The sequence below is a fragment of the Struthio camelus genome, chromosome 6, assembly GCF_040807025.1.
Source record: "Struthio camelus isolate bStrCam1 chromosome 6, bStrCam1.hap1, whole genome shotgun sequence".
Lineage (NCBI taxonomy): Eukaryota > Metazoa > Chordata > Aves > Struthioniformes > Struthionidae > Struthio > Struthio camelus.
In genome coordinates, this window is record NC_090947.1 from 46812697 (window position 1) to 46840621 (window position 27925).

Genomic DNA, 27925 nt, shown 5'->3' on the forward strand with positions numbered 1-27925 from the left:
TCGGCCCGGCTCGGCCCCGCCCGGCCCGGCTCGGCCCCGCCCGGCTCGGCTCGGCCCGGCTCGGCCCCGCTCGGCTCGGCCCCGCCCGGCTCGGCCCCGCTCGGCTCGGCCCGGCTCGGCCCCGCTCGGCTCGGCCCCGCCCGGCTCGGCCCGGCTCGGCCCCGCCCGGCTCGGCTCGGCCCGGCTCGGCCCCGCTCGGCTCGGCCCCGCCCGGCTCGGCCCGGCTCGGCCCCGCTCGGCTCCGCCCGGCCCGGCCCGGCCCCGCCCCCTCCCGCCGGCTCCGCCCGGCCCGGCCCCGCCCCCTCCCGCCGGCCCCGCTCGGCCCGGCCCGGCCCGGCGGTCTCGCCTCTCGGGCGCACTTCTCGCGAGAGCTAGGTGGGGGCGGGTCCCGGGCGGTGATTGGCAGGCGCGCGGGCTCCGCGCTGTCGCCATTGTGTTGCAGCGAGAGGCGGCGGCGGTTGGCCGGCTGCGGCTTCGGCTGCCCGTCGGCCCGACCCGGCCCGGCTCCGGCCCGGCCCGGCGGCGCCTTCTCCTCCTCCTCCTCGGCTCCCGAGCGCCTGTGTCGCGGGGCCCGCGCCCGTGTGGGTGAGTACGGCCCAGGCCGCGCCTGTGTGCGGGGCTGGGGCCAGCGGCTCCGCGACAGGCCGGGGGGAACCATTTTGTCTGGGGGCCGCGGCCGGGCCGGGCCGGCGCCTCCAGCCGTTCCGCCGCGGAGCGCCTCTGGCCGCCGCCCGCCTCTGCCTGCGCCGCGGGGCCCGAGCGCTGTGACGCCCGCCCTGCCTTTCGGGCGCCCCCGGTTTGCCGAGCCGGCGCTCGGGCGCCCTTCGGCCCGGCCCGGGCTCCCGTGCGGCGCTGGCCGGCCGCCCGCCCGCCCGCCTCCCGCCGCGGGGGGGTGCGGTGCCCTACAGCGCAGCGGGGCTCGGGGCCGGGGGAGCGGCTCAGCGCCGGCTGCGCGAAGCTGGATCCCTGAACACCAGGACGGGCCGTTTTCAAGCATGGGAAGGTGACCAGCCCTTGCAAATTGTTTTTTTTTTTTTCCCCCTGCTCCTGGGACACCGTGGGGGCTGCTGTCGTTTCGTCAGCCTTCCTTAGCTGAAGTATATAAGGAAGAACCCCGAGCAATTAATTGTGCAACCTGAGAGAGTTGTCCCTGAACTCCTCTTGGTCTGTCATAAAACGTTTATTTTGTGACTAATTGTTGAGGAAGAACACGTTGATATTGTAACGTTATCACCAGTTGCTTGAGACAAAGTTTTATGAACTTATAGAACTTTTATAAGTTGTATAGCAAAGCATGCAAGAAGCAACTTCATCAGTAAGGGTAAAAGCTCAGGTCTTGAGAAATGACAGTAGAGGAGGATGAGGGCAGCAGAGAAGAGTGAGGTTTTCTCTTTTTATTTTAGCTATTTCTTGTCTGTCTTATTTTTACCTTTTGAAGCTGCACTGGTCTCCTGCAAAGACCTATACAATCTATGTTATCTGCTGTTATCTCTGTCTGTGGTTATGTTAGGTCCAGTTGATATTCTTCATTATAGTTGGATGGGTGGCAAATTAAGAAGGGCAAGGCAAGTGAGCTGTGTGCTCAGAGCAGGCTGTTCAAAATACTCCTCCCCCCCCCAGTCTTATACAAATTGGTCATCTGTGTCCCAGATACAACTTCAAATTAAATTTGAAGTTTGGTTTTGTAACTTGTTTTCTTACCCAGTCTTGAAACATATCACATGTATCTCTTATTCCAGGAGACATGAGAGTTGCTGCCAGATTTTTCTGTGGGGTTTGATTGCAAAGTTGCATAACATGGCTTGAGTTGATGTAACAGTTTGCTTTGGTCAGGAGAGGAATGTTTCTCACCCCCTATTCCCTTCCCTCTCCCATTTTTCATTTGTATCAGCCTTGCATCAGCTGCACTCGTGACTGAATACCAGCACGAATAGTATCAAAATGTCAAAATCATGGAGAAGCCGGAAGTGCTTTTTTGCCAGGATGATGAGTTGAGGTTGCTCAGTGAAGGACATGGCAGGTGTCAGATTTGAATAAGAATAAACTGTTCCTTTCCTTTTTGGCAACAACAGGCTTTTAAATCAGCTCAAGCTGTAACACAACTTAGAATTTTTGATTTGTTCTTTGGAGAAGTTGTTTAAGTGTTCTTCAACCACACTACCTTCTGCGTAAGTTGAGGTGATGGTACTGTGTCATTATAAAACTCAATATGTTAATTATCATTTGGGATTTGGTGAATGCCTGTGTGGGTAAGCACAATGTAGGAGGTTTTAATTTGAGTGTCTTTGTGTTCGGAAAAAAAACCCAAAACTTAGAATGCTGCTATTTTTACGGTGAAATATTCTATTCTGAAATATAATGTAAAAGCCATATTATCTCTTGCAGACAAGTATTATTGTGGTTTTAATAATATGATTTTTTTTGTCTCTTATTGTGAGATCACTGCCTTGCTCTGTCCTGCATGCTGTGATAGCTTAGCATGTTCTTAGTGAATACTTCACTGTGTTATCGTGATCAGCATAAGCCATATATGCTTCTGTGTATTTAGAGCCAGCTACGAAGATGGTCACTTCTCAAGCTTTTCCCTGGTACTCACAGTGCTTGAAATGCCTTTCACAGAATGCTAGATAATAAAGGAAAAATATATAAAAATAGAAGAATTTCCACTAGTATTGCTTGCCAAAGTTGAGATGCCTAGGATCTATTTTTTTTTCAGAGTACTTGAAGAGCTATGTAATATTGTGTTCAAGTTATAGTTTCATTGCCCTCAGTTGCTGATACATACTTTCACGATTTCTGTTAGATGTATTCTAAGTAAGTTTTAGGGTGGATGGCTGGAAAAGGAAGAGTTTTTGTCTACGAGTTTAAAAGCAAAAAAAGATTTGAATGCCATGCTTCATGTTGCTCAACCTTTGTTGAAAGACAAAGATAAAATCCAGTTTCCTGAGACAGGATTTCATTGCCTGGACCGTATGGCCTTTTTCTCAGTCCCTTTCAGCCTTTGCATCAAATGAAGCAGGGTTCCTGTTGTCAGATGCCTCTTATTACACAACACTGATTCATCTTTATAGCAGATCCTTCTTGTTTGCTGGCTGAGGCCAAGACTGCAGAAAAACTGTATAGTTGTATTAAAAAACTTAATCCTAAGGAAGAGGGGTCCAAGAGAGCTGGTTGATATTCAAGCATCACTTCCTCCAGGCTCAAGAACGGGGCATCCCTGTGAGCAAGAGGTTGAGCAAAGGGGCAGGCGACCTGCGTGGATGAACAAGGAGTTCCTGACAAAACTCAAACGTAAGCAGGAAGCGTACAGGAGGTGGAAGCAGGGACAGGCCGCTTGGGGTGAATATAGGGACGTTGTCAGAGTACGGAGGGATGCGACGAGGGAGGCCAGGGCCCGCTTGGAGTTGAATCTGGCTAGGGATGTCAAGGACAACGAGAGGGGGCTCTTCAGAGACATCACTAACAAAAGGAAGACTAGGGAAAACGTGGGCCCGCTACTGAATGGGGCAGGGGCCCTGGTGAAAAACACAGAGAAGGCAGAGATACTGAATGCCTTCTTTGCTTCCGTCTTCAGTGCTAAGGCCAGTCCCGAGGAATGGCAGCCCCTGGAGACCAGGGAGAAAGTCTGGAGAAAGGCGGACTCGGCCTTGGTCGAGGGGGAGTCGGGTTAGCGATCGCTTGGGTAAACTTGACACCCACAAGTGGGTGGGCCCTGATGGGATGCCCCCGCGAGTGCTGGCGGATGTTATTGCTAGGCCCCTGTCGATCATCCTTGAAAGGTCATGGCAATCAGGAGAGGTGCCTGAGGAGTGGAGGAAAGCCAGTGTCCCTCCAGCCTTGAGAAAGGGCGAGAAGGAGGAGCCAGGGGACTACAGGCCAGTCAGGCTCACCTCAGTGCCTGGAAAGGTGATGGAGCAGCTCATCCCGGAGGGCGTCTGTAAGCGTGTGGAGGACAAGGTGGTGATCAGGAGTAGTCAGCATGGATTCACGAAAGGGAAATCACGCTTGACCGACGTGATAGCCTTCTAAGGTGGGACAACTGTTCTGGGTAGCTGAGGGGAGAGCAGTGGATGTTGTCCACCTGGACTTGAGCAAGGCTTTCAGCCCTGTCTCCCATCACATCCTCGTAAGCAAGCTCAGGAAGTGTGGGTGAGACGAGTGGAGAGTGAGGTGGATTGAGAAGTGGCAGGATGGCGGAGCTCAGAGGGTTGTGATCCCTCGGAGCACAGAGTCTAGTTGGAGGCCCGTAGCTGGGGGTGTCCCCCAGGGGTGGGTGCTGGGTGCAGTCTTGTTCAAGGTGTTCCTCAGTGACCTGGAGGAAGGCCGGCGCAGAGTGCACCCTGGGCAAGGTTGCTGATGATCCCTGCCTGGGAGGAGTGGCTGATACCGCAGAAGGCTGTGCTGCCATTCAGGGGGACGTGGACAGGCTGGAGAGCTGGGCGGAGAGGAACCTCCTGAAGTTCAGGAAAGGCAAGTGCAGGGTCCTGCCCCTGGGGAGGAATAACCCGCATGCAGCAGTACAGGCTGGGGGCTGACCTGCTGGGAAGCAGCTCTGTGGAGAAGGACCGGGGGAGTCGTGGTGGACAACCGGTTGAGCGTGAGGCAGCAACGTGGCCTTGTGGCCAAGAAGGCCAGTGGTATCGTGGGGTGCAGTAGGGAGAGTGTTGGCAGCAGGTGGAGGGAGGTGGTTCTTCCCCTCTGCTCAGCCCTGGGGAGGCCTCACGTGGAGTACTGCGTCCAGTTGTGGGCTCCCCAGTACAGGAGAGACATGGAGCCGCTGGAGCGAGTCCAGCGGAGGGCTACGAAGATGGTGAGGGGACTGGAGCATCTCTCACGTGAGCAAAAGGCTGCGAGAGCTGGGCCTGTTCCTCCTGGAGAAGAGAAGACTGAGGGGGGAGGGGGGGATCTGATCAACGTGTACAAGTATTTGAAGGGAGGGTGTCAAGAGGATGGGGCCAGCCTCTTCTCCGTGGTGCCCAGCGATAGGACAAGAGGCAGCGGGCACAAACGGAAACACAGGAAGTTCTGTCTGGACATGAGGGGAAAACGTGAGGTGGTGGAATCTGCTTGCCGGGAGCCATTCCAGAGCTGTCTGGGCAGGGTCCTGGGCAATGTACTCTAGGTGGCCCTGCTTGAGCGTGGGGGTTGGACTAGATGATCTCCAGAGGTCCCTTACAACCTCAGCCATTCTGTGATAATGTGTGTGCTTTAACTGAAATAATACATTTTTCATTTTCTAATCTGCAGTTGCTTTTAGGTTATTTTAACATATTTTTGTATGTAGTTCCTGTGGGATTTTTTTTTTTCATTTAGAGAACAAGCGTATTCTATAGATAGTGTCATCCTGACATCTATTTGATTTGAAATCACAGAAGACAACTGCTTGTGCTAATTTACAGGATTAAGCTGATTGATAAAATTGTCCTCTTGGGGTCAACGCCAGAGGAGAAAATTAGCCTTGTGTCTTTTTTATGTACACTTGCAGAATTAATTTGCTAATCTTGGGATTCAATTTCAGCTTCTAGAGATTAATTGGCTGTGGTGTCCAAAGTCTTCTACCCTGTCCTTTCCTGTCTGAGAAGAGTCTTATTTTGTCTGTTCTGTAGATGGCACGTAAGTTTTATTAGCATTAGATATCTGTTTTAGTCTTAAAATTTCCCCTTCTTAGGCTACTGTTTCTTTCTCCCTGTTTATCTGGGCATTACTTTCTGCCAGTAGAAGCTTACCTCCCTTCTTCTAGCATCTCTGCATTTTTTACACCTAGGTGTTTACCTGCCTGCCTAAGTTAGGTGCAGAATCAATTGAATTAACTATCTGAAACAAAGTGATTCAGAAGCAGTGTGATCCATAACCAAAATGATAATGCTGGTGCACTCTCTCAAGTAAGAGCAGCAGCGTTTGTGTACTTAGTAGTACAGAGTTGGATCCTTTTTTCTGTGTGTGTCTCCTATATTTTGTGTCAGGGTAAAACATAGACAAACTGTGCTTTGTGAGTTAAATCTCATGAAGACCTGCAGTTGTCCTGTACAACATACATCCTAGACTCTATTACTGTGACATAGGATCCATCTTACTTCACAGTTTGCAAATAGTTATTTTTTCACACCCAGTGCAGCTTCAGACAGGTACTAGACTTGCAGTACACATTTTGCCAAGTGACTGTAAAGTTTAAAGAAACCATCATTACAATGTCTTTCAAAATGTTACAAATATTATGAAGAAATATGCTCATTGTATATTATTGCACAAACAAGGCTTATAAAGTGGTGTGGCCTTGATTATTAGATTTGTCATTACTGATTCCTTCTCCCCCCCCCCCCCCCCCGCCCCTTCCTTGACTGACATTGTTCTGTACTTTGGAACACTGCTTGGTGCATTTGTGAGAATTATGTACGTTGCTCAGTATTTACTTGGGGATTTAAATACAATCTGGTAAATTTAAGCACTGCATGATTTCAGATTCCTAATCTAGGATTGGGCAAGTGAGAGGTTCAGATTGCTAAAATTATAAGACTATTGAGATGATCCTGTTTATCCAAATATCATCTATATCAAAAGTAAGTGAATAGGTTGCTAAGGTCTGAAGCTAGGTCTACTAGCTAGTGTACAGCTCCACAGTACAACTCAGGAGCTCTATTGTACCATCTGAAAATCCATTTAGAATATATTTAACTACTGAATTCAACATTTGCATGAGCCTACTATGCTCAAATAATTAAAAAAAAATTGTGCAATTAAGCATTTGGGCTACTTTATGATGTTACTTGTATTGTAAAGCTGGTGACTGATCATGCACCACAACAACAGTTTAAAAAAAAAAACGAACAAACTGTCATTGAGGAAACTGATCAACGGACTTCTGAACAAGGTCGCTTTGCTGAGTAGAATATAATGCAGCATGGCTTTCAGCTAAGATTACAAATCTTGAGTATCAGAATTGAAGTTGTAACTGCAGCCAGTCATTAGGTGCATTACAGGATTGCTACAGCTTTTCACAAAGACAGTGTCACTGATAAATGTTGCTGAATGTGAGAGAAAAATTGTACTTTGTTGATAATTTTTTTTGATTTATTCTTATTCTCATCTCTACCCTTGAAAGATTAGGCTGGAATTAGAAGTGGTTAAATAAAACAGATAGTACCACTTGTACAGATCACCATGCGCAGATGGAGTTCTCGGCCATCTCTTCTGGAGTTGTTGTTGTGCTGCTCTCACTGCACTGTGCCACTGACGATTCTGCAGTTCTCTTAATCTTTTTATTTAAGAGTTACTTTTTGTGGTCCAATGCTGTCTGTACTGTCCTGAGGAGGATAAATCTGGGAACGTTAACAAACAAACCAGTTAGCTGTCTATCCTGCGGTTTTGGAGTCAAAATACTCTTTCAAGTGTGGGAATGACCACGGGATCACTTCTTGTGGAAAAAAGACCAGCATTTGTTTTGAAATGCCTAGAAATCCTAAGAGAGCAAATAGATACTCAGCAACACAAAAGTAAATGCGTATATAGATGCATATACATTAGTTTTCGTGGAAGTTAACTTTGGAGAAGTGAAATATTTCTTTGAGACAGGTAGACTGCAGTTGTAATTATTCAGAGTAGAGTGAGGTTTCATAGTTTTAACCTTGAAGAATAAGTCTGAGTATTGTTTCTGCAAGTGCTTAGTCCAGCTTCTCATGCCTGAGATGCAACTGAGTAGTAGAAAGATTATTTAAGAATTCAGGAAATCTGAGGTCTCTGGATTGTTTTGTGTTAATGCTGGTGCTGCACAGTCCTTAAAGGAGTTCCACTCTAAATTCTGTACCATTTCAGGCTCAGAGACTTGAAAGAGTATAGGAATAGGAGCCTTGTTCCTAGTTTCCTAACATGGAGCAGGAGGAGATGTAAAGGAGAGGTACAAAAACTAGGGGAAGAACTTATTTTCCCATCATACTGATGCATGACAAGACCAAAGCTCTGCTTAAAAATGGGTGTGAGTCATAATTACGGTATATTCGGAATGACTTGTGCATGTTTTGCACGTATGTCCCTGCTTCTAAAAAAAGTAGTAATCACTGTGTCCTTATACAGGATACGAAGAATGGAGTCCAAACCGTCAAGAATTCCTCGAAGGATATCTGTTCAGGCCTCTAGCACTTCGCTAGGATCTAGAGCATTGACTGGAAGCAGTCTAGCTGGTGCGTACAGTGCAAGAGAGTCTTCACGGAGATTAGAGTCTGGATACCAGGTAATGTATTTTGTGTCTTTCTATGAAGTATGAATTGACTCAAGCTGTCCACCCATTCATCTAATGACTGTTTGTCACAAAACAAAAAAAAAACAGACCAGAAAAAAGGGAAATGTAAGGAAAAGTCTCACTCAGTGCCCTGCATTTATGAACAAAAAAAGATTAATTTGAAAAGTTAAAGATTTGATGGTCGGGCCAATGACCATGTTCTGCAGTATGAACTACAGTTTTTGATGTGCTATCTTTATGCATTTCTGTTTGTGTTTTAAAAAGTATTCTGTTTTAAAAGTCAGCTACTGGTTGAATAAAGGGTGTCCGGATGCTACTGATTCATTGTTATGGTGATAGTCACTGCAGGCTTAAACCTGGATAAATGGGGTTTTCCGGTGAAGGGAGATGAGAGTTTGGGGTGAATTTGGATATGTATAGAGCATCGTAGTTGATGTGTGGATAGTGACGCAAGAAAGCGTAAGGAACACATGCAGGCCTGAGAGTTGACTGTACTGCCATGAGCACCTACTTTCTTTGAATTTTGCAAAGGTAAAAACGAGCACTTCCAGGCTTATGTTATACTGTTAGTATGTTAATACAGCTGGACTTTGCCTGCAATAGACAGCAGTGAGGTGAGGAGTTTTGCTGTATCACATCTCAGCCTTTTACATTGTAATCGAATTGCTTTTGTGGGGGAGGGGAAGCTGTACCCAAGAGTAAGAAGTGACACTCTGCAGACTCTTTCACTTTGAGAGAGTATTACGGTAGTAGGGATTAAACTACTTCAAAAATGATTTTGGGGGACTTAAAAATGAAAGAGGGTTATTTGGCTCGATTTTTTTTGTTTGTTTTTGGTTTGTTTTTGGTTTTCTTTCTGCTGTCTGCAACTCTCCCCTCAAATTCTTGGGCACGGAATTTTAAGCCTATTTCAGCCTCTGATCTTGATTCTGTGACTACATGTTCATATTTTTGATTAAATTGTGAAAAACTGAGTCCCTGCTAACAAGCTATAGCAGACATTGTATTATATAATCCCTTTCCCCGAAACAGTTCTACAAGTATTAGATCATCTAACTATTTTTAGTGCAGCGTGTGTGCAGCCAAGTGTTATACTTGTTTTGCTGTATCTCGCGTGCATATGTTTGTCAGTATATAGGCTACAGAGTACTGAAGGGTAGTTTTAAGTCGTCTTTGCTTTTGGACTCCTACATATTTTTCATTGTCCGTCTGCACAGCAAAAACAATGGTCTTGCTTTTTCTTAGGCATGCATGGACCCACACAGTCTACATATCACACTGAAAGCTGCTGGTCAAAAGATTGGGTCTTGAGCTGAACTGCTGCTAGGAAATCATAGATATGATACCAAACTATGTTTCCCCTTTTACGAAACTGGGAGGGTATGTGCTTTACAGCATTTTGTTCATTACATGAATTGCAGCCTCTTCACTGCACTGTGTATTATCATCTGGCAATTCCTGCTGCACAGGTACTTCCTAATCTGAGGAATGATCTGTTTAACATTTCCCAATTTGAACATAGGAAAAATAATAGCGTAGAAGGTTATATTGTCTCCCTTCTTTCCACTCTAGAAAAGGGTAGTGCTTAGTGGCTTTAAAAAAAAAAAAAAAAAAAAGGCTGGCGGGGGTCGTGGGGAAACTTGATTAACTGTTCCTGCTTGCAGATCTGGTAGGAGCAAATTCCAGTATTACTTGCAAGTTAAGATCCCAAGTGACTGGGGCAAAAAAAGGTAACTAGTCTGATTCAAGATTAAGTAGTCAAATAGGAGCAGAATAGGCAAATCTTTTCACTTTGTTAACCCATACAGAAACCTGCCTTAAATAAAATACTAAGATCTGCTTCAGTTCCGGAGTATGTAAAAGATACTTCATTTAGAAGAAAAATGCATAAATATCAGTAGTGCTTTGGGTATAGAAAGCAAAAGAGAACTCATCTATTTAGCGGCTTAATATAAAGTCATCTCTGGAGTAGAGAACGTTCTTGATTATAGCTTGCCTCAAAACTTCTGGAAACAGGAGAGTCTAACTCAGAGTATTTGGTTTTGGTTAGGGCTAAAAAATAGGTTTGTATTGGGTGTTTTGAATTTTTTTTCCCACTCCTCCTTTTCCCCCTCTTGGAAGTTCAGTCATATTGTGTTGTATATTCATATATGTGAGATGAATTGTGTATGAATACACATATATTTAATCATATACATTTGAGATCAGTCTGGGTAGTAAGCTCATTAAATGTGGCATAGCTAAAAGCCACAGAAAGAACAACCCTCTCACCCCCTCCATTAAGTTTTTTAGTTACTCCTCATCTGAGGAGGCATAACAATCAGGTTAGCTGTAAACTAATTCAGTGTATGTGGCATACCATTGCTTCTAGGTGATTTAGAGTACAAAAATCAGAACATTGTAATGTTACCAGAAAGGATTCCTGTGGTTTATGATGAAGCACTGTTAGCCATCTCTTTGAGAAATGAAGAAGTTTTATTTTTTTAATGGCGGGATAGAGTCAATGTAGTTTATTAAATTGTTTTGAATGTTTTTTTCTGATCACATTTTTCTGCTCCTGGAAAAAAAATATACCAAAAATAGAATACCTTGTGTAGTGCTTTATTGTTAAGTTCTGACATGGGATGTTAATAGTTTTAAACTGAAGGAAGAAAGCAAACTTGAGATTGGTGGTATTTTCAGATATAGCAATTGGGTTTAGCTTTCCTTACGTTGTGTCTGGTCATCTGCCTTCTCTTAATGCCACTTTTTTGATATCTTAATATGTTGCTTTTTCTTTTCAGTTTGGGCCCTTACAGTGCCCTGAGACATTTCAAAGAAATGAATGCAATGCAGAGGTGCCGCAGCTGGTGAGAGCTGTGTTCTAGTGTCAGAAGAGTAGATGGTGCAGTTTCGTGAACGGGCTTTCGGTGCTGTACCAGTGTGACTGTACTGCCTCTGAATTAAGATCCTAACTCTGTGGCAGTCCAGTTCTGATCAGTTTAGATGTGTCAGCTGTGAGTTCCATGTATAGCATAGAAGTGGCCAGATCAAGATCTGCAGGTATAGACATTTAAAATAAGCTGAAATTCTGAGGTCTTCAGAGTCTAGTAACTGGAGAAAAAGGGGAAGACAGGTGTTTCAGGATCAGTTAACTCTGCAGAGGTGATTACACAAGCAAGTTATCCGTATACACACATCCAAACTATCCATACATTAAGTTTAGAAACTTAATGAGTCCTCCTGAGACTTTGAAATATTAGAAAATTTACTGTTTGATGGTTTATTGTCAGGTTTCATTGTGTATGTGAGAATGATGAGCGTTAATAGTTCTTTAGCTTTTTGGATTCTATCTAATAGTACAGCTTTAGGGAAGAGTGGTACTTATATTACTGTAGATATTAAGTCCTAGCAAGAGGACGTACAAGTCATCACTTACAAACTCTACTTAGCTATAATGGAATGAATGGTTGCTATTGCTATTATTTATTATTGTTGTTATTTTTATTATTTCCGATTACTATTCTGTGAAACAAATTAAAATGCAATGTATTTCCCTAGGGATCACCTATTTATTGACACTCAGTGAGGCATGTAGCGTAGAACCTCATCTCTTAGGTTCTCTTAAAGATACAGAGATTTGTATGTTAAACAGTTCCCAGTGTTATTATCGGGAAGTTGGCTGTGAACCCAAGGTCAAGACTGGAGCTCTCAAGTATCTTGGAAAAGAAACTACAGAAAGAACAGTCACAGTCACTGCCATGCAGCCATGAGACTTAAAAGAATTTGAGTGCTTTATACGGAGGTTACGCAGCAAGCAGGGTTTATTTAAGACTGTTTGGCAAAACAGTCCTGCAGTTTGTTTTGCATATCAAACTGTGGGTTCAATACCTTTGTACTGTATCTGAAACTAGTGACTAAAACTACTTACCTTATTTCTTAAGCCCACAGTGGTTGTTTTGTACCCAGTGCTGTTTACTGTTTTATTGGTAGTCTTTGCTGTTAGTCATTTATAAGAAACTTAAGACACAGAAGTCTCAGTTTTGTACTGAAAATGGAAATGCGTGTTTGTTGTTTGCATGAAATGCAGTTAGAATGAATAAGTACTGATCTGCAAGCCTGCCACGCTAATAGCACAATGATGGATTTTTGGAATAGATTGCAGAGAAATAAGAAATTTAAGCAGTTGTAGGAAGGAAGTGCTTTAAGAATAAGAGACAGAAGATATTGTGTTACTTGCAGTAGTAATGTATTTTCTTTAGGAATAATAACTTGATTGCATAGTTTGCATTTGTTGTCCTATCTATTTTACTAGGAAGAGCATGCTCCTTATTAAAATAAATCCTGTTGTTAGGTGGTGGTTGTTTTTTTTTTTTTCCTTCTTTATTTTACTTTGTTAAAACTAAAGAGCAGGACAAGACGCGTGACTGACTGAGCTGCTTTAATGTAGGAAGATGGTGACTCTTTGTATATCTGTGTTTTATTTTACTGTTTTATTTTAAACTTGAACGTCAGTGTCCCTGTTTCTGCCCACTTGCTGGAGGATCTAAATAGAGATAATACCCCAGAAACCCTACATGTCAGCTTTTTCTTCTTTACCATCAAATGAGAGGGCAGATGTGCAGCTTTAAAGTGAAAGCATTGTACCTGGAGTTGCAGCTATGTGTTACTTCACTGTCTTGTTCTTATAGCAACAGAAGAGCAAGTGTGTTGTCCATTTAATAAAGAAACAACAGCAACAATGTTTTAGGGGGAAAGGTGAAAATGGCTAACGAGGAATAAAAAAAAAAAAAACTTCCGTTTGACAGTGGTTCTTTTTTAAGTGCGATTCTTTTTTTTTTTCTTGAATATCCCTGAAACACCTTTTATAAAAGGTTTCCAAATTTGTTAGTAGCACCATCTTCCCAAATGTTCAATTTTCAGATAATATCTTTAGTTCATTTTGAGTTACAAGATGTGTATGATAAGCATGTTGTTCTTTAGGAATCGAGTGTATTGAATAGTTCCAGTAGAGACTGGGGAATTGGAGAAAGAGAGGCCCATGAAACTCCTTGGAAGCTTGCAACGTCCTCTCCAAATCGCTACTCAGGGACACTTGATCATCCACGATCTGGAAGATTTTTGGGCAGCAGAAACAGATTGGTAAGAATTGTTAATGCGTAACACTTCTTTAAAGAAAATGGGGTCTTGCTTTAGCCTTCTCAATCTGAAAAACTGCCAGCAGGAGCTCCCGCTAATGTTTCTAGGGTATTATCAGGTCAAAATGGAGGGATGAAAATAATTATGCATAGTTGCTAGGTTAGTTTTACAAATAGTTAAGAAATAAATTTGAGATGTGAGGTGTGTATGGCTCTGCAATCTCCATTTAAAAAAAAAGGGAGGAGGGAGATTATACCTGCACGTTGTAGTCCTATTCATGGCAAAATTAATGCTGTTTGTTATTCAGCTTGTTCTATCAGGTATTTCGAAGGGACCTTTCTTAAGATGGTACCAGCTTTCTGAGTTGGCACTAACTTCATAGGTTTTGGAGATCTGCTTTAGAAAACTTAGAATTTTTGAATACGAGTAGCTCGTGCTCTTACCATGCTTTAAAGCCTTATGATTTTAAAACTGTAAAAGAAAATGGAGGCTAAACTATTTCTCACCTGACTGCGATCCAAGGCTCAGGCTTAAACAACTTGCCTTAACTTGGCTCCAGAATGTGCCTTAATAACTCAAACATTAAAAAGTAGTTTGCTTCTTCAAAGCGTTTATGCACTGTAGAGTGAAAATAAAACATTTTCAACTGCAGTAGAAATATTAAGGTGGGAAAAGCAGAGAGCTAGGAAAAAGCTGCCAGTGAAAATACTGAACAGGTGTAAATTCTGTTTACTATAAAACTGAAGTATTTGGGGGCTTTGTCTTTAGAGAACTCACATCTTAAACAGGTGTTTGTTTTCTTACTGTGACTTACATGGTAAAGGCACTTTCAGAGAAGTTAGCAGGGGTGAAAGACTGTGGAGAGGCTGACTTTCGGGGGAAGTCATGGTGAATGACTATACCTGTGGTTGGAATACAAACTGAGTCTCAGGTTGTAAGCGGCCTACATCTCTAGTTCAGTTGGTGCTCTAGGCTTTTCAAAATGGAATGTTTTTCCTATTGAGATTCATTTTTCTCTAAAAATGAATCTAGTGCAAATGAGTATTGCAGAACAGTCTCTGAAACTTCAGCTTACCCAATAGCAAGTGATTAAAAATATAAGTTTATAGGAGCTTAACCTATTTCTATACTTAGCTTGGATGCTGTGTCTGACTATTTGTCTTTTATTTCAGAAAACAGAAATAAGCTTACACATCTTCCTTTCTGTTTCTTCAGTGCTGTGCTGTGTTGCAGAATTTGTTTTGTACGCCCTCTTTACTCTGAACTACTAGAGTTGCACTTCAGCTTCATTCAAGCAGAATGTGTTTGTTCTAAACTGCTTACTTAGAAGCTAGAACTAACTCCTAGCTAAGTACATTTTAGGTTGGTAAAAGATGAGCTAGATTAGTTAACAAACTGTTAAATAAAATAACGGAATTAATCAATTTCGGCCTCTTCTGAGCTACAAAATTATGTTTTACTTGTGCTTATTACTTTTTTTATAGTGGAGACCTGTAAAATTACAGAATTTTGTAGAATGTTTTTAACATCTTAAGTCAGGAATATCTTTTTCTTCCGTGAGCCACATCCATCTAGAAAGAAAAAAATCAGGCTGACTGTAACAGAAACCAGCTGTTGTTGGTAGGACTGTCTTGATTAAATCTGCAAATACTAATCAAAGACAGGAGCATAAATCCTAGAATAGTTTCAAATAAAAAGGCTTTGCATCTTAAAGTTAATTCTTTTCTGGTCTTGCGAGTCTCATATACACAGTGGTAGGTATCTTAGGCTACAGAAAGCACGTGTGAAATACTGTATCCCTAATCATGTGCTTTGTTATTGTTATGTTTGTTTGTTTGTTTCAATGTTGTTTCAGTCTACATCTTCCTCCTCTCATTTTACATCTGCGTGTTATGGTGAGTCGGAGACAACTCAGGGAGCATATTCAAGACTGAATAGCCAGCAGCGAGACAGCGATTCAAAGAGACCAAAGCTATCTTGCACATCTACCTCTTCTCTGAGAAATAATGGCTTGAATGCAATTTCAGGTGAGAAGTTCATTACTAGAACTGAACTACATGAGAACTATCTGAATGTAATAAGATCAGGCTTTACTGAGTTTTAAGACTTAATCTGAAATATATTTGTAGTAAATTCTTAAATATTAAAAACTTAGGCTTGACAGAAATGTGTTTTCACACCGATAGCCTCATTCAGAATACTAAGAAGGCTATTAATGCGATATAATTTCAAAATTATTCCCCGTACCTTTTCCATTTGTAGTAAAGGCAAACTTCATGGCTCAAATATATCTGATTGGTTAATATTTCAAAGAAAGAGTGAATGTAGCTGTTACTGTTTCAAGGGTCAACTTGTATTGGTAAACCGACATGTTTTGGGGAGAGCAGGAAGGAAATCATTATCTGTACATAGCTCTGTATTCCAAGAAACAGAGTAGCGTGGCAGGTGAGAGGACTGTTGGCAGGGGTCAGGGAAGAAAGTTCTTTTTAGTAGGGCCTGAAATCATTCTACAGGCCAGGCAAAAATAAGCGTTGTACGGTGGGAGCTCTTTCAGGAAAAACTGAGGTTTTTGTTGAAGCTGTGAATAAGTGTGTGTTACTTGGATAGATGTGATATGTGCAATGTGCTAACAAAAGTCTAAAGGCCAGGAAACAAAGGTCAAAAACTTACACTGAGATTATTTGTAGAACACTTTAAAACAGACCTCTAGATCTATGCAAATTATCCTTGTGAGTGTACATCTATGTTCTTTTTATATCTCCCTATGGAATCACAGCCATCCAAATAACAGTTGTTAAATTCTTGCTCAAAACTCCATCCTCTATACACTTTCTTATTTCTTAGTAAGACGACGTGCCAGTGTTGGTCATTTTAGGTGCAAGACATCCCATTGTGGATTGGTTGTTTGCCACATTGCTGATATTATATGCCTGCTTCAATTTGGTTTAAAAATTAACAGCTTAATAAAATCCAGGTGGATTTTTCAGAGCCATTGAAGAGCACTTTTTAGAACTAGAGCTTTGTTCACAGCGGAAGTATTTACAGTTCCCTATTGAGATGCTGGAGCTTGTTTGACTCCTCATAATATGAGCAAGACAATATTTGTCGCTGTTCTTAAGAGCTGTGCCTAAGCTGCTGTTAAGCTTCAGATGCCTTTCTGGAAAATGAATCTCAGGAGCTTTTAAGAAGTTGTCATTAGAATGGCAGCATTTACTAAGTCTCAAGCTGCTGTTTTAATATGCAGCTAAGCCTACCTAATAACTAGTTACCACTCAAAGGCCAGATCCTATTTCTCTCCCCTCCCCCCCATCCTGTTTGAGTGTTAATATGAGTCTGGCTCTTCACAAAAGTATGATTACTTTTTTTCCTGGTTTAGCTTCCAGAACCAACTCGCTGCAAGATCAAATGAATGCCAGCATCAGCAGAGTGCTGCTTACTCTTAGCCTTCTGTTGGCAGCTAGCCTCTTGGATCAGCTTAGCTGTATTGTCAAACTAGCGCTTAATACAGTGTGACCAGAATGCGTGCATAAGTACTAATTTTAATGGATTTTTAAATAATTTCAAATACCTAGGATTTATTATCTTGTTTCTTTCTAGATTCCTCTTGGAGGTATAGTCGGATTCCCAGGTCTTCGTCAGTGGTGCTTGGCTCTCTGGGAACTGAGCTGGTGAGAGAACGGAGAGAGTTAGAAAGAAGAACGGATCCGTCTGCTAATAATCTGGTGGATCACAGCCACAGAAACAATGACTTTTCATCTTCAACATGTATGTATTACGCAGCTGGAACCTTGTAAACCCTTAGGTTGCATGCCTGTTAGTTTCTTCAGTTATTCTTTTAATATTTTCTGCAAAACACAAACTAAAAGATCTACTTAATTTTGAGGCATCCTTTTTCATAAAGTTGGTTGGCCACCTTCCTTGTGTTAGATAAAATGTTAGATTATATTTTAATGCTGAAGCTGAATAGTAATTGCCTGAATCCTAGTTTTGTATATGTTTTTTGTATTTAGGTTGTAGATGCGTTCAGTTTATAAGAGACTGGTATCAATATTTGCCACTAACTGTGAATGTTGAGTAAACCTCCTCCTTTCTCTTTCATCTTAAGATTTCTCTTTATTTGGACCTTTAGCGGGAGGTATGGGAAGATAAATACGAATAGTGGTATTTGACTCATGGAAGAATTTTTGCGAGGTACTCATATGGTATTGTGTCTTCGTATTTGGTTTCTTTTGTGATATTTAGGGAAAACTGCTGGCCCATTGAAAGTACAAGTTAATGAATGCATACTTTACAGTTCCCTACCCCACTGTGGTGAGAGATTTGTTTAATGGTGATTAGTTAAGCCTAGTATGGACTCTTTCACGGTTATTTTCACCTTCTCTCTATTCAGACTGTTGTGGCCTTCTATAACCGTTCCATGGAGGCTCCATTTTGCAGATGCATTAGTGCTGTTTTATAATACTGAAATATTAAAATCACTGTTGTTGCAGGTAAAGAAAGATGTAAGGAGAAAAGATTAAAAACTGGTTCCAGACTTCTTCCTGCAGTCTTGCCGGAAGAGTTCTTTTTTTTTTTTTAATGTCGTCATCATCATACTCTATGCCTCTTTACATAAGTGGAAGATTGAGTTTGGCAGAGCCTCGTGTGTATTGGGGGGAGAACGGATGGGTGGGCAGACTTGTTTTGTACCGTCTGTACTGCCTTTTTAGCAGTAGTGCCACCATTAAGTGCTATAAAAATAACTCCAACTGTGTTGCCTGCTGTGTAATCAAAACCATATAGCAGGCTCATAGCATTTGTGCAGACATGTTTCCTTCTTTAGCATCTGCCAGATGCACAAACCACAGCTCTGAGATTAAAACAAAGTGATTGAAATGCAGAAACTGTAAAAATTGCCGTAAAGGTTTCGATACCAGAGTAAATGGAGAAAGCTTCTGCCCCCTCCGACCTTAATCATTTTCACTTGTGAAGTGGTTAAAGTATTGAAAGGAATTAAATGGTTTTCCTTCTTATGAGGTTAGTCTGCTGCTGCCGTTGCGTGTGGCTGCTTTCTCCCGCACCCCAACCATTTTTTGAGGAAGGAGACTCGCTGATACTAGCCTTCTCAGCTGCTTCACATAATGTTACTGTAGCTGGACTGTAGTTAGAATTCTTCTCAGTGTATCTGAGGTACATATGCAGCATTTACAGAAAATACGCTTTAGGTGTATGAACCTGAAAAGCATTAGGTGGATGAACCTACATTTTAAAAGTGGAGAAGGAGACAACAGCGTGGGAATAGTTAACTAATTGGCCGTATGTAATTAAAGTAATTGATAGTTGAAGAGCAGGCAAGATTACTAATGCAGAATGATTATCAGTCAATGGTTATCTGATCCTGCTTCAGCCAGTTGCATAGCTGAACATTCAAACTTAGTTGTCCTATTTCTTTGATAAAAACCAATAGCTAGATAACCCTGTTTTTGGAGTGACCGGTGGAGCTACAATATTTTTTTTAGAGTATTCCCTTTATTTTTTCAGTTCTTGGTTTAAAATAAACGTTCTAATTATAAGACAATACATATCGAATTAAAATACTATCCAAGTTATGTTTTCCACACTGAATAATATAATGCTGTCTTTTAGTAAAAGACGCCGAGTCTCTGTAACACAAGGGTCGCTTGTGTTACAACAGAGGGGAAATACGTTTTGCTTTATCCACAAACCTGTTTCAGGTGCTCTGGTGACTACTGTGTTGCTGAAATTTTGATTAACTTCCCTTTCTCGGTCTACAGGCAGAAAGGACCTTTAATTTGTAGTGATATTACATAGTTTGCTGGTTGTTTTTAATTTAAATACTCTTCTTCTATAACTTCTGACAGATGGTTAGTTTTTAGAAGATTTTTGGGGTGTTATACTCCAAATAGGTTTAATATACTAGTTTCAATTTAGCGTTAGAATTCTGCTAAGTAAATTTAAATTAAGAGATATCCTTCTGGAATGTACTAATTTAGAGTACATCTCGTTGTACTGATTTTCCTCTGCTCTTTCACAACAGATTTTCATGACAGGCCTGCCTCTTCATATGCACAGGGAGCAAGACCAAAAGAGAATTCGTTAAGCACTTTGAGGCTGAATGCGTCCATGAACCGCCAGTTGCCTTCTGATCATCAGCCATCTTTTTTCAACAGAGACTCTCATATGAGCTCTTCAAGATCCAGCTATTCTTCAAGACAAAGGAGAAATGGAATGCAGTCTCCCCAGAGGAGCATGCAGTCAGAATTTGCTCATACTGCCATTAGAGATGAAACTCCTTCCTCAGGTGGTTCTGAAAGGATTTTATCTGCGCAGAGGTCACTGAATGAGCCTGCCCCTGATAGTGAAGGAAGACGCACAACCAGACAGCTGCTGTCTCGTTTAGCGTCTAGCATGTCATCTACGTTTTTCTCACGAAGGTCTAGCCAAGACTCATTGCATACAAGATCATCAGGCTCTGAGGAGTCCTGCGTTGTTCCAAGAGTTCAAGCTTCTACTCTGTCTAGCGCTAATGCAGCTGCAGCTCCTGAAGTTCCAGGGCTTCAGACATCTGAAGCTTCTCAGGGATTTAGTTTTCTTAGACGAAGATGGGGTTTATCAGGAGTTTCACAGAACCATAACTCTGACGGGGAAAGTTACAGACCAGACTCTGAAAGTAGGAGCGCAGGATCCTGGTTATCGTCATCTTTGAGGAACAGGTGTACACCTCTCTTCTCTAGGAGGAGGAGAGAAGGAAGAGATGAATCTGCAAGGATCTCTACCTCTGATACACCTGCTAGATCACAACATGTCTTCAGAAGGAGAGAGTCAGGTGAGGAGACCTCTCTTGAAGCATCAGATAGCCCTCCTAGGGCTTCTGTTAACAGACCTCCAACACCTGCAGTATCTGGTATCCCTACAGCTACTGCCTCCCCACCAGATTCAACCCACAGTAGGAGAAGTTCTGGAATTCTGCCTGGTTCTCTCTTTCGCTTTGCAGTGCCTCCAACATTAGGAAGCAGTCTCTCTGACAATCTTATGATAACTGTAGATATTATTCCCTCTGGCTGGAATCAATCTGATGGACCGGAAAGTGACAAGTCTAAAATACCACCTTCAAGAGATCCAGAAAGACTCCAGAAAATCAAAGAGAGGTAAATCAGTATGCTCTTTCCAGATAATAACATGTACCTGCATTAACGTGTGAGGGTTTTCTGTAACCTTAACGTTAAAAAGGAACCTTTCCTTCAGAGAAGGATGCATCTCAGTCCTTCGTCACCTATGGTGTCACTTTTGTCTTTAGAGAAAGTTGTTTTACTCCTTAGAGATTTGAGAACAGTTTGATGGGAATTGTCATTATGAAAACCCTTACATTAAAGGTGTCATAGCGTTTGTTGATCTTTCTTCCTATTCAGTCTGCTCTTAGAAGATTCTGAAGATGAAGAGGGTGACTTGTGCAGAATCTGTCAGATGTCTTCTGCAAGCTCTAACAACCTTTTAATAGAGCCATGCAAATGCACTGGAAGTCTGCAATATGTTCACCAGGAGTGCATGAAAAAATGGCTGCAGTCCAAGATTAATTCAGGTAAAGCAGAGTCTAGACTAAGGTGGACTTCCAGTTACGCTGGGAGCTTTATCAGTAGGATGACTATTACTAACGTCACAGCGTTTCTTTGAAAAATGAAGAGGTTGATTTGGGGAGGGCATCTCTAGAGCTACTCTAATGCTTTAAGGGGCTTTGCTCCCCCAGTGCATGCAGTTCTAGCTATTACTAAGACTTAGAGACAGGCTGATTGTAGCAGTGATAAGAATCTTAAAATCCCCCCCCGAAATGTTTAGTGTAACTGTGCTTAACTGACCTTAAAAACAGAGTCTTATTTAACTCCTATTCAGAGCAGTTAAGAGTACTTATTTAAAAGGTTTCATCGAAGTGCGTATAGAATTTCTTTGGTAAGAAACGCTTCAGATACTGCGCACTGTAGAACTGTTTTGTAATAACCTTTAAATTTATTGAACGCTTTATAGTTATCTGTAGCATTTCTGAGACTGAAAATTGGCATCTTGGTAGAGGGCATGGAGATTGTTAAATACCTTTTACTGAAGGAAGATGCATCTGTTTACTTGTTTACTCAGTGTCAAAAAAACCCACATCCAAATGGGGATGTATTCAAAGCCTCAGCCGATAGGAGACTTTCACTTCAAGTAGAGAACTTCTTAGATGTGAATCGACAAGTATAAGACGCAAATCCACCATCAACCTGCTTTGTTAATTTTGTTGTTTGCGGAGCAACTTGTTTTAAACCTGATATTTCAAGACAATGTTTATTATTATGTAATTATTACATAATTTTATGTACAATTTTATGTACATTTGGATTACACTGTAGAACTTAAAACTGCTTAAGCAGTGATTTTTTTTGTTTTGCTTTATGTCAGACTTTCAGTAAGAGGCATATAGTGTCCAGATTGACTATGAGAAGAAATAAATAGTTTGATGGGAAATAAACACTCTATACCCTTAAAATCCTGACTGTAGGAGATACTCACTACAGTACTATCAGAGGCTGTCTTTTTCTTCTAACCTTGCTCTGCAAAATAAAGTCAAGAATCAGTTATAGTTTATAACGTTTGTATGCTTTGAACCTATGTTTTGAATTGTTGTAACTTACCACTGACTCGTCACCTTTTTCCCCTCCCCACCAGGTTCTTCTTTGGAAGCGGTAACCACTTGTGAGTTGTGTAAAGAGAAGTTGCATCTTAATCTTGAAGACTTTGATATTCATGAACTCTATAGGGCACATGCAAATGAACAAGTTAGTATATTTTGCCTAATTTGGTAAGTGTTGGTTTAGCGCTGGGAGGGTAGCTTTGTTTTTTTCTTATAGGAGGAAAAAGTCCTTTTGAGAAGGAAAACCAGTTATGCACATAAAGTAATGTAAATCTGGAACAGATTTTTCCTCCTCAGTATTCAGACAAATTCTATCTTCTTGCTGTGCTTCCAAGTTCTGAGCTTTCAGTAAGTGTAATATCTCGTATCTTTTCTTATTTGCAGATGGGTCATGTAGCTTTCCAGCCCAGTGTCTTTGCCACACAGGTGCAATGGAAATACTAGTATGATTAGATTGAATTTCAAATTCATGTAATGATGATTTGGCTTTCCCTATAGCTGTTTTTAGGTGCAGTTAAACACTTGATTTAAACCTACCATTAAAAACTTTATCCTTTTCCTTAGAGTAGTAGAGACTAACCTCCTGTTTTAACAGAACTACCTGCTGTTTCCTTAAGTCCTTTCCTAAATTAAAAACAAATTTAAGGCCCATAGATATTACTGTCTTGAGATAAAATGCAACATCTTAGAAGGACTGGATTTGGTAGTATTTAAAATGAATAATTAACAAAGGCTGGGATTATTTTAGTGAACTCTATTCAGAGGGCTTTCTTATGCCTCTGGGTTGTATTCTGTGAATGTAGAAAGGCTAATGAAATTCAGCCACCTGAGAAGTTAAAATATTGCCAAGTGGCGCCAGTTTTCTCAAGTGTGAACTCAGCCAAACATCAGCGTCTTAATTTTCTTATTATTTAGAGTAAGCTATTTTAACTGTGTCTCCATTTTTGAGTTCCAGTTGCTTGGGCCAGATTATGAACGGTTTTTCTTGATAGTACCATCAAATCTTTTAACACTACTGAGTGTTGGTGACTGCGTCGATGTACTTCGATAGAAGTGGAAGAGCTTTTAAAACTTGTTCCTAAAGAATTGACTCTCTAAAATCAGCAGTTAGTATTTTGAAAGTCCTTAGCTTAGCGGAGACGATCATTTCTCAGAATATTTATACCACCATAAAGTTCCTTTAATATTTTCCCCTTATTTTGTCTTTCTGTAGAGGATTGGCTTCTTTTCAGTGGCTTCCAGCAGAGCTGTAGTTTTCTTGTGTTTTTTTAAGTAATTCTTACACCTGATGGTATACTCTGATCCTTAAACTCATACCTGTGGACTAGTTATACTGCCTTAGAATTCATTTGTAGAAGTCATTCTGTTTAACTTCAAAGATAACATATTAGATCTAGGGTGAGTGGGAAGAACCACAAGTATAATAGCTTTTTAATAATTACTCTGTAATGTTCTTGGAGCACCTGAGGAGTAGTTATATAACGCTTCCAGGAAAAGTGAATTCTCGTTCTGCTGCTTGAATTGTGTATGTAGATGCATTACTAACATTTTGAAAATTTATTTTGATCTCCTTTAAGGCAGACTATGAATTTATCAGCTCTGGTCTCTACCTTGTAGTGTTGTTACACTTATGTGAACAGCGCTTTTCTGATATGCTGGGAACTTCAAATGAGGCCAGCACGCGTGTCAGAGTAAGTATGTGTTCGTTTTATGGAAGGGATTGCTCATATCTGGATTTGTCTAATAGAGTAACACCATGTTTGTTTTGAAACTAAACATACTACTTGATTGCAGTTAACATGGTTCAAAATCACTTTTGTCAGTGTTATTGGTAACTGATTACCTCTGCAGATATGTTGTTGTGATTGCCCTGAATTTATATGGAACTTGAAGGGTAACATTCCTCTGTATAAAACATGCAGCTGAGACTACTGGAACTGAGAATATTTGACGAATCTTTCTCATTTTGCCATTCTACTATTGCAAAGGTGTGGGCCTTGCAACCGTTTGGATGGGGCCCTAAATACATACCTCAGTATTACGTTCTGAAGTTGTCTGCCTATAGTGTAATTTTCTAGCGTTAGTCAAAACTCTTACTTAGATGTATTTTGACTGGATTCTTGTGCCTTAACTGGCACGGATTACGTTTCTCTGCGTTAGAATTTCTAGAAGTAGTTGATTTTTTTGTAAAACTGGCAATTTTTGAGATGTGTCTGACTCTCAAAACAGATCTACTTTACAGACTGTAGAACGTGAAGAAGAAGAAACCTTTGACATAGAGTGGAAGCTGAAATGACTGTGCAATAGCAGTTTGAAGTCTAATGTGGGGCTTTTTATTAAATTTTGTATTGATTTTGTAAGTTGGGCAAAGGGGTTAGGATAACTGACAACTGGGATGAGGCTTTGGGATTGAGGGTACTATTGCGAAAAGAAATCTCTGCTAACTTGTTGCAGATTTCTGCAGATAACTTTGCAACTTTTAAACTACTTTCTCTCTGCCTTGTTTCTAGTTTATTAACCTTGCAAGAACTCTTCAGGCACATATGGAAGATATTGAAAGTAGGTGTTCCCACCCCTCCTCCCCCCATTAGATTCACTCAGAGTTACATGCATACAGTCCTCTTTGTCAAGATTCATACTACCAAATTTAGTCACTGAAAAATTGACTTTACCTAGCAGTGTTTTTTCCAGTTTCGGTAGAATTGTTTTGGGGGAGAACTGACTGAATTTTCCGTGATTGATTTCCCAACAGCAGAGGGAACTGAGGAAGTGTCTTCTGCAAGTGATACCAAGATTCCTCACTAGTTACAGTGTGGTTATTTTAATTCTAGTAGAACATAGTTATGGAACTGGTGGTGACCTTCAGGCTGTAGCATTTCACATGAGTCCTAGTAGGAAAGCAACATTTTGGATCGAATTGGACTGCACTTAATTATGATAGTCTCAGAATTATCCACTTTTGGGTTCAAAAACAGTTGCCTGCTTTGCCAAAGCACTAGCCTACTTTTCACCACATGGGTCCTGTGTTGTGGTTAAATTCACAAGTATATGCTGACTTTTGGTCAACTTAACCTGCATTTAAGTATTATTCTTGAGCATTATGAATAGACAATGGAAAGGTACCTGGGGCTACTTCTTTTTCTAGGGCGTGTGTCTGTCTGCCTGTCCCCCTCAACACGCAAAGTTTTTATATGGGTTTATCTTTCAGTTCATAAGATTTTGGTATTCAGAGTACAATAGGGAATGCTATAAAAGGAAATAAGTTTTCCTTTAGTTTAGCAGATGATTATTTCTATATTCAGAGCATTAAATAATATTTTTTTTAAATAAATGTGGATTGTGGAGGTGAGAATTTATTCCGTAGTTATGTGTTTCCTTGTTACAATAGAAATTAATTTTAATGAGGAGTGTTTCACACAGTAGTTTGGCCTATGTTTTATCTAGGCTTGGCCTATGTTTTATCTAGGCTTTACCGAACTTGCAGGTGAGGATTACTGAAGTAAACTTTAATCTTGACACTATTTTGTTACACTTCCTTTTTAAGAAGCATTTTTAGGGGACCGCAGAAGCGACAAGACAGACCATGCTTCCTTCTTTATGTTCAGAGATTGACTTTGAGATGGATTCTTGGGTGTGCAAATACTTTCTTGGCAAGAGAGTTTGCTCAAGAGGACAGATAAAACTCCTGTTAGGCACAAGATAACACATTACAAACGTACTGTAGATGTTTGATCTGGCTTTTTATCACAGTTATCTGGCTTTTTATCACAGTTGACAAGTATGTATTTGTTCTTTAATTCATCTCGCAAGGAAATCCTGTGCATACTTAGGATTCATGTTCATTTCACATAAATTGAAGGAAGGGGGGGTGGGGAGAGAAGCTTCTGCTTCAAAGTAAGACTGATTTAATTGCATTAAACAATATATATTTTTAATAGTTGTTCTGTTTTAGAGTACTGCACATTTCTAGATATTTTAGTGTGCAAATAGTTAACTATGTGAGTCATTTATTTCCCTTGGGTTGAGTGCAGCTGTCATGGATTGTACATACTCTCCTGTTACTACTGTTGGAATTAGTCACTGTAAACATTATATAAAAGTTGAGTCTCTGGCATAATCTTCCTTTTGTATTCTTCCTTTTATTTTATGTTGAGGGGGAGCAGGAGGGCTCTGCAGTTGGTAATAATGGACTTGAGCTTAAAAATGATACGTTTTTAGACATGAAAGACATTTAAGAATTAAGCTATATAATTAATATAAACAAAGTTTTGATTTGTGGGACGTTTTGATTTTATAGTCTGGTATTATAAAGTTACCTTTATTTCCACTGCTCATCCTAAGCTAAAAGTGCTCTAATTCTGCATTTCACAGAGCTTTATGAGGGCTTCTGATTATACTATGTTGTTCCAACAGCTTCTGAGGATGATTCTGAAGACAGTGATACTGGCAGAACTCTTGACACTGCTTAGTACTGCGCAAGGCAGTGGAAGTGCTGCAGAGATGCTGAGCTGGCAAAGAACGTCAACGTGCATTTATTTCTTGCTTTCTTTAGTAAAAAGCGCATTAAATATTACTGTAGTTTTTGAAGCGTTGTTGAATTCAAAATCAACTGCTGCACAGTGGAACTCAGTGGACTTGAGAACTACTCGGCATGTGCAAGAATTAGCTATGTAAAGCAACTTCCCTTTTTAAATGATGGGATGATATGCTTTGTTTTGAAAGACTTCAAATTTTGAATATTTAAGGAAGCTGTATCTCCCTTTATTTTCCCTTCTTACTGTAGTCAGGTTTCTGGTTTTGTCTATCGAGTTTTACTCCTACTGGCACTAAGTGGTAATTGTGGGGTTTAGGGGTGGGGGGGGTGGGGATATCCATGTACTTCAATAGGATTTTTTTTTTTTTTTAAAGCCTCTGTTGCTGTCTCATATAACAACTGATTGCTTCCAGTGTTAACATCAAATGAGCAGGAGGATGAGCAAGATGCTGTAGAGATTGTTTGATTTTTCAGTTTATTTGAAGAATGTTTAACTCAAAAAGCAATAAGAACTTGCAGTGGTCTTCTAATACTTAATGATGGTTTTTTTTTTAATGTGCTGGTTTGGAAACTGGAGATTATATTTGATATTATGTGGCTATTCCATTATGGGATATTGCAGATGTAAACTTGCATTTCAGCATTCCTGGCAGATATGCAACTTGATAAAGACTTAAAAGTTGTTTAGTTTAATCAGTCTTTTTTAGATCCCACCTTCACTGTTCAAAGCACTGGTTATCAATGTGTTTTCTAGTGTTGTCACTTCTTTACAAATAAAGTTGATAATGAAGTATGCACCTGTACTGGTATTGTCCTCCCCCCCGCCACACACATGTATGTTTACCAGAACATACATTTGAAAACTTAGAAAGCTGTAGTATGTGGTACCTTTTTACTAATGTTTGTGCATTCGTATACAGATATTTAAACTTGTTTCTGACTGTCTTTAAGAAGCCTTTTATGAACAGTGGTATAATTAACTGCCGTGTATGTATTAGGATTCTGTTTGCTATAAATAGTTATGGTGGCTTTTTAATGGTTGCAGTAACAATATGTAACTGCAAAGAATGTGGGATGTTGAATTACCTTGAGTTTGTCTTATTATTACACCAGTTATGTATAAACAAACTTGTGAGGAAGAAAGGATGTATCTTAAAAATCTAGAGTTTGTTTCAGTTAAGAGTTAATTTTGCAAGCATTACATGAGATGGCGTGTCATCTGTAGGACTTGAAAGGAAATTGGACACTGAAGAAGTTGCACACTTCTGTGTACGTTCTGGTAACCCTAAGCATCAGGTATTCAGCACCAATGCTTACATGTGTTATTCCTGGAATTTATTAAAATACAGCTGTTTTTCAGACGTTCATCTGAAAAGCA

At 40.8% G+C, this 27925-nt stretch overlaps 1 protein-coding gene across 11 annotated transcripts; it reads left to right on the plus strand.

Annotated features, from left to right (window-relative positions):
• The first annotated feature begins 361 nt into the window (after positions 1-361).
• On the plus strand, positions 362-27342 carry MARCHF7 (membrane associated ring-CH-type finger 7). Of its 11 annotated transcripts, XM_068949545.1 has the most exons (13): positions 425-585; positions 5519-5613; positions 8068-8224; positions 13196-13354; positions 15207-15378; positions 16949-17116; positions 19389-20177; positions 20346-20499; positions 20761-20930; positions 22049-22158; positions 23591-23704; positions 24524-24572; positions 26427-27342. In XM_068949545.1, the coding sequence occupies exons 3-13, from the start codon at positions 8078-8080 to the stop codon at positions 26480-26482; spliced, it is 2088 nt and encodes a 695-aa protein (XP_068805646.1). In that variant the 5' UTR covers positions 425-585; positions 5519-5613; positions 8068-8077; the 3' UTR covers positions 26483-27342. The 11 variants fall into 11 exon arrangements, 7 of the variants coding, with proteins under 7 accessions (XP_068805645.1, XP_068805642.1, XP_068805643.1 ...); XR_011142071.1 differs by lacking the exon at positions 5519-5613 and having other exon boundaries at positions 362-585; positions 22049-22181; XM_068949544.1 differs by lacking the exon at positions 5519-5613 and having other exon boundaries at positions 362-585.
• Positions 27343-27925: the final 583 nt, after the last annotated feature.

Coding starts and splice junctions, on each gene's coding strand:
- MARCHF7 (XM_068949546.1), top strand. CDS start 8,078: ATGGAGTCCAAACCGTCAAGAATTCCTCGAAGGATATCTGTTCAGGCC. Junction 20,931..22,048: donor GCAGTCCAAGATTAATTCAG/GTAAAGCAGAGT, acceptor CCTCCCCACCAG/GTTCTTCTTTGGAAGCGGTA. Junction 22,159..23,590: donor GGGCACATGCAAATGAACAA/GTTAGTATATTT, acceptor ATCTCCTTTAAG/GCAGACTATGAATTTATCAG.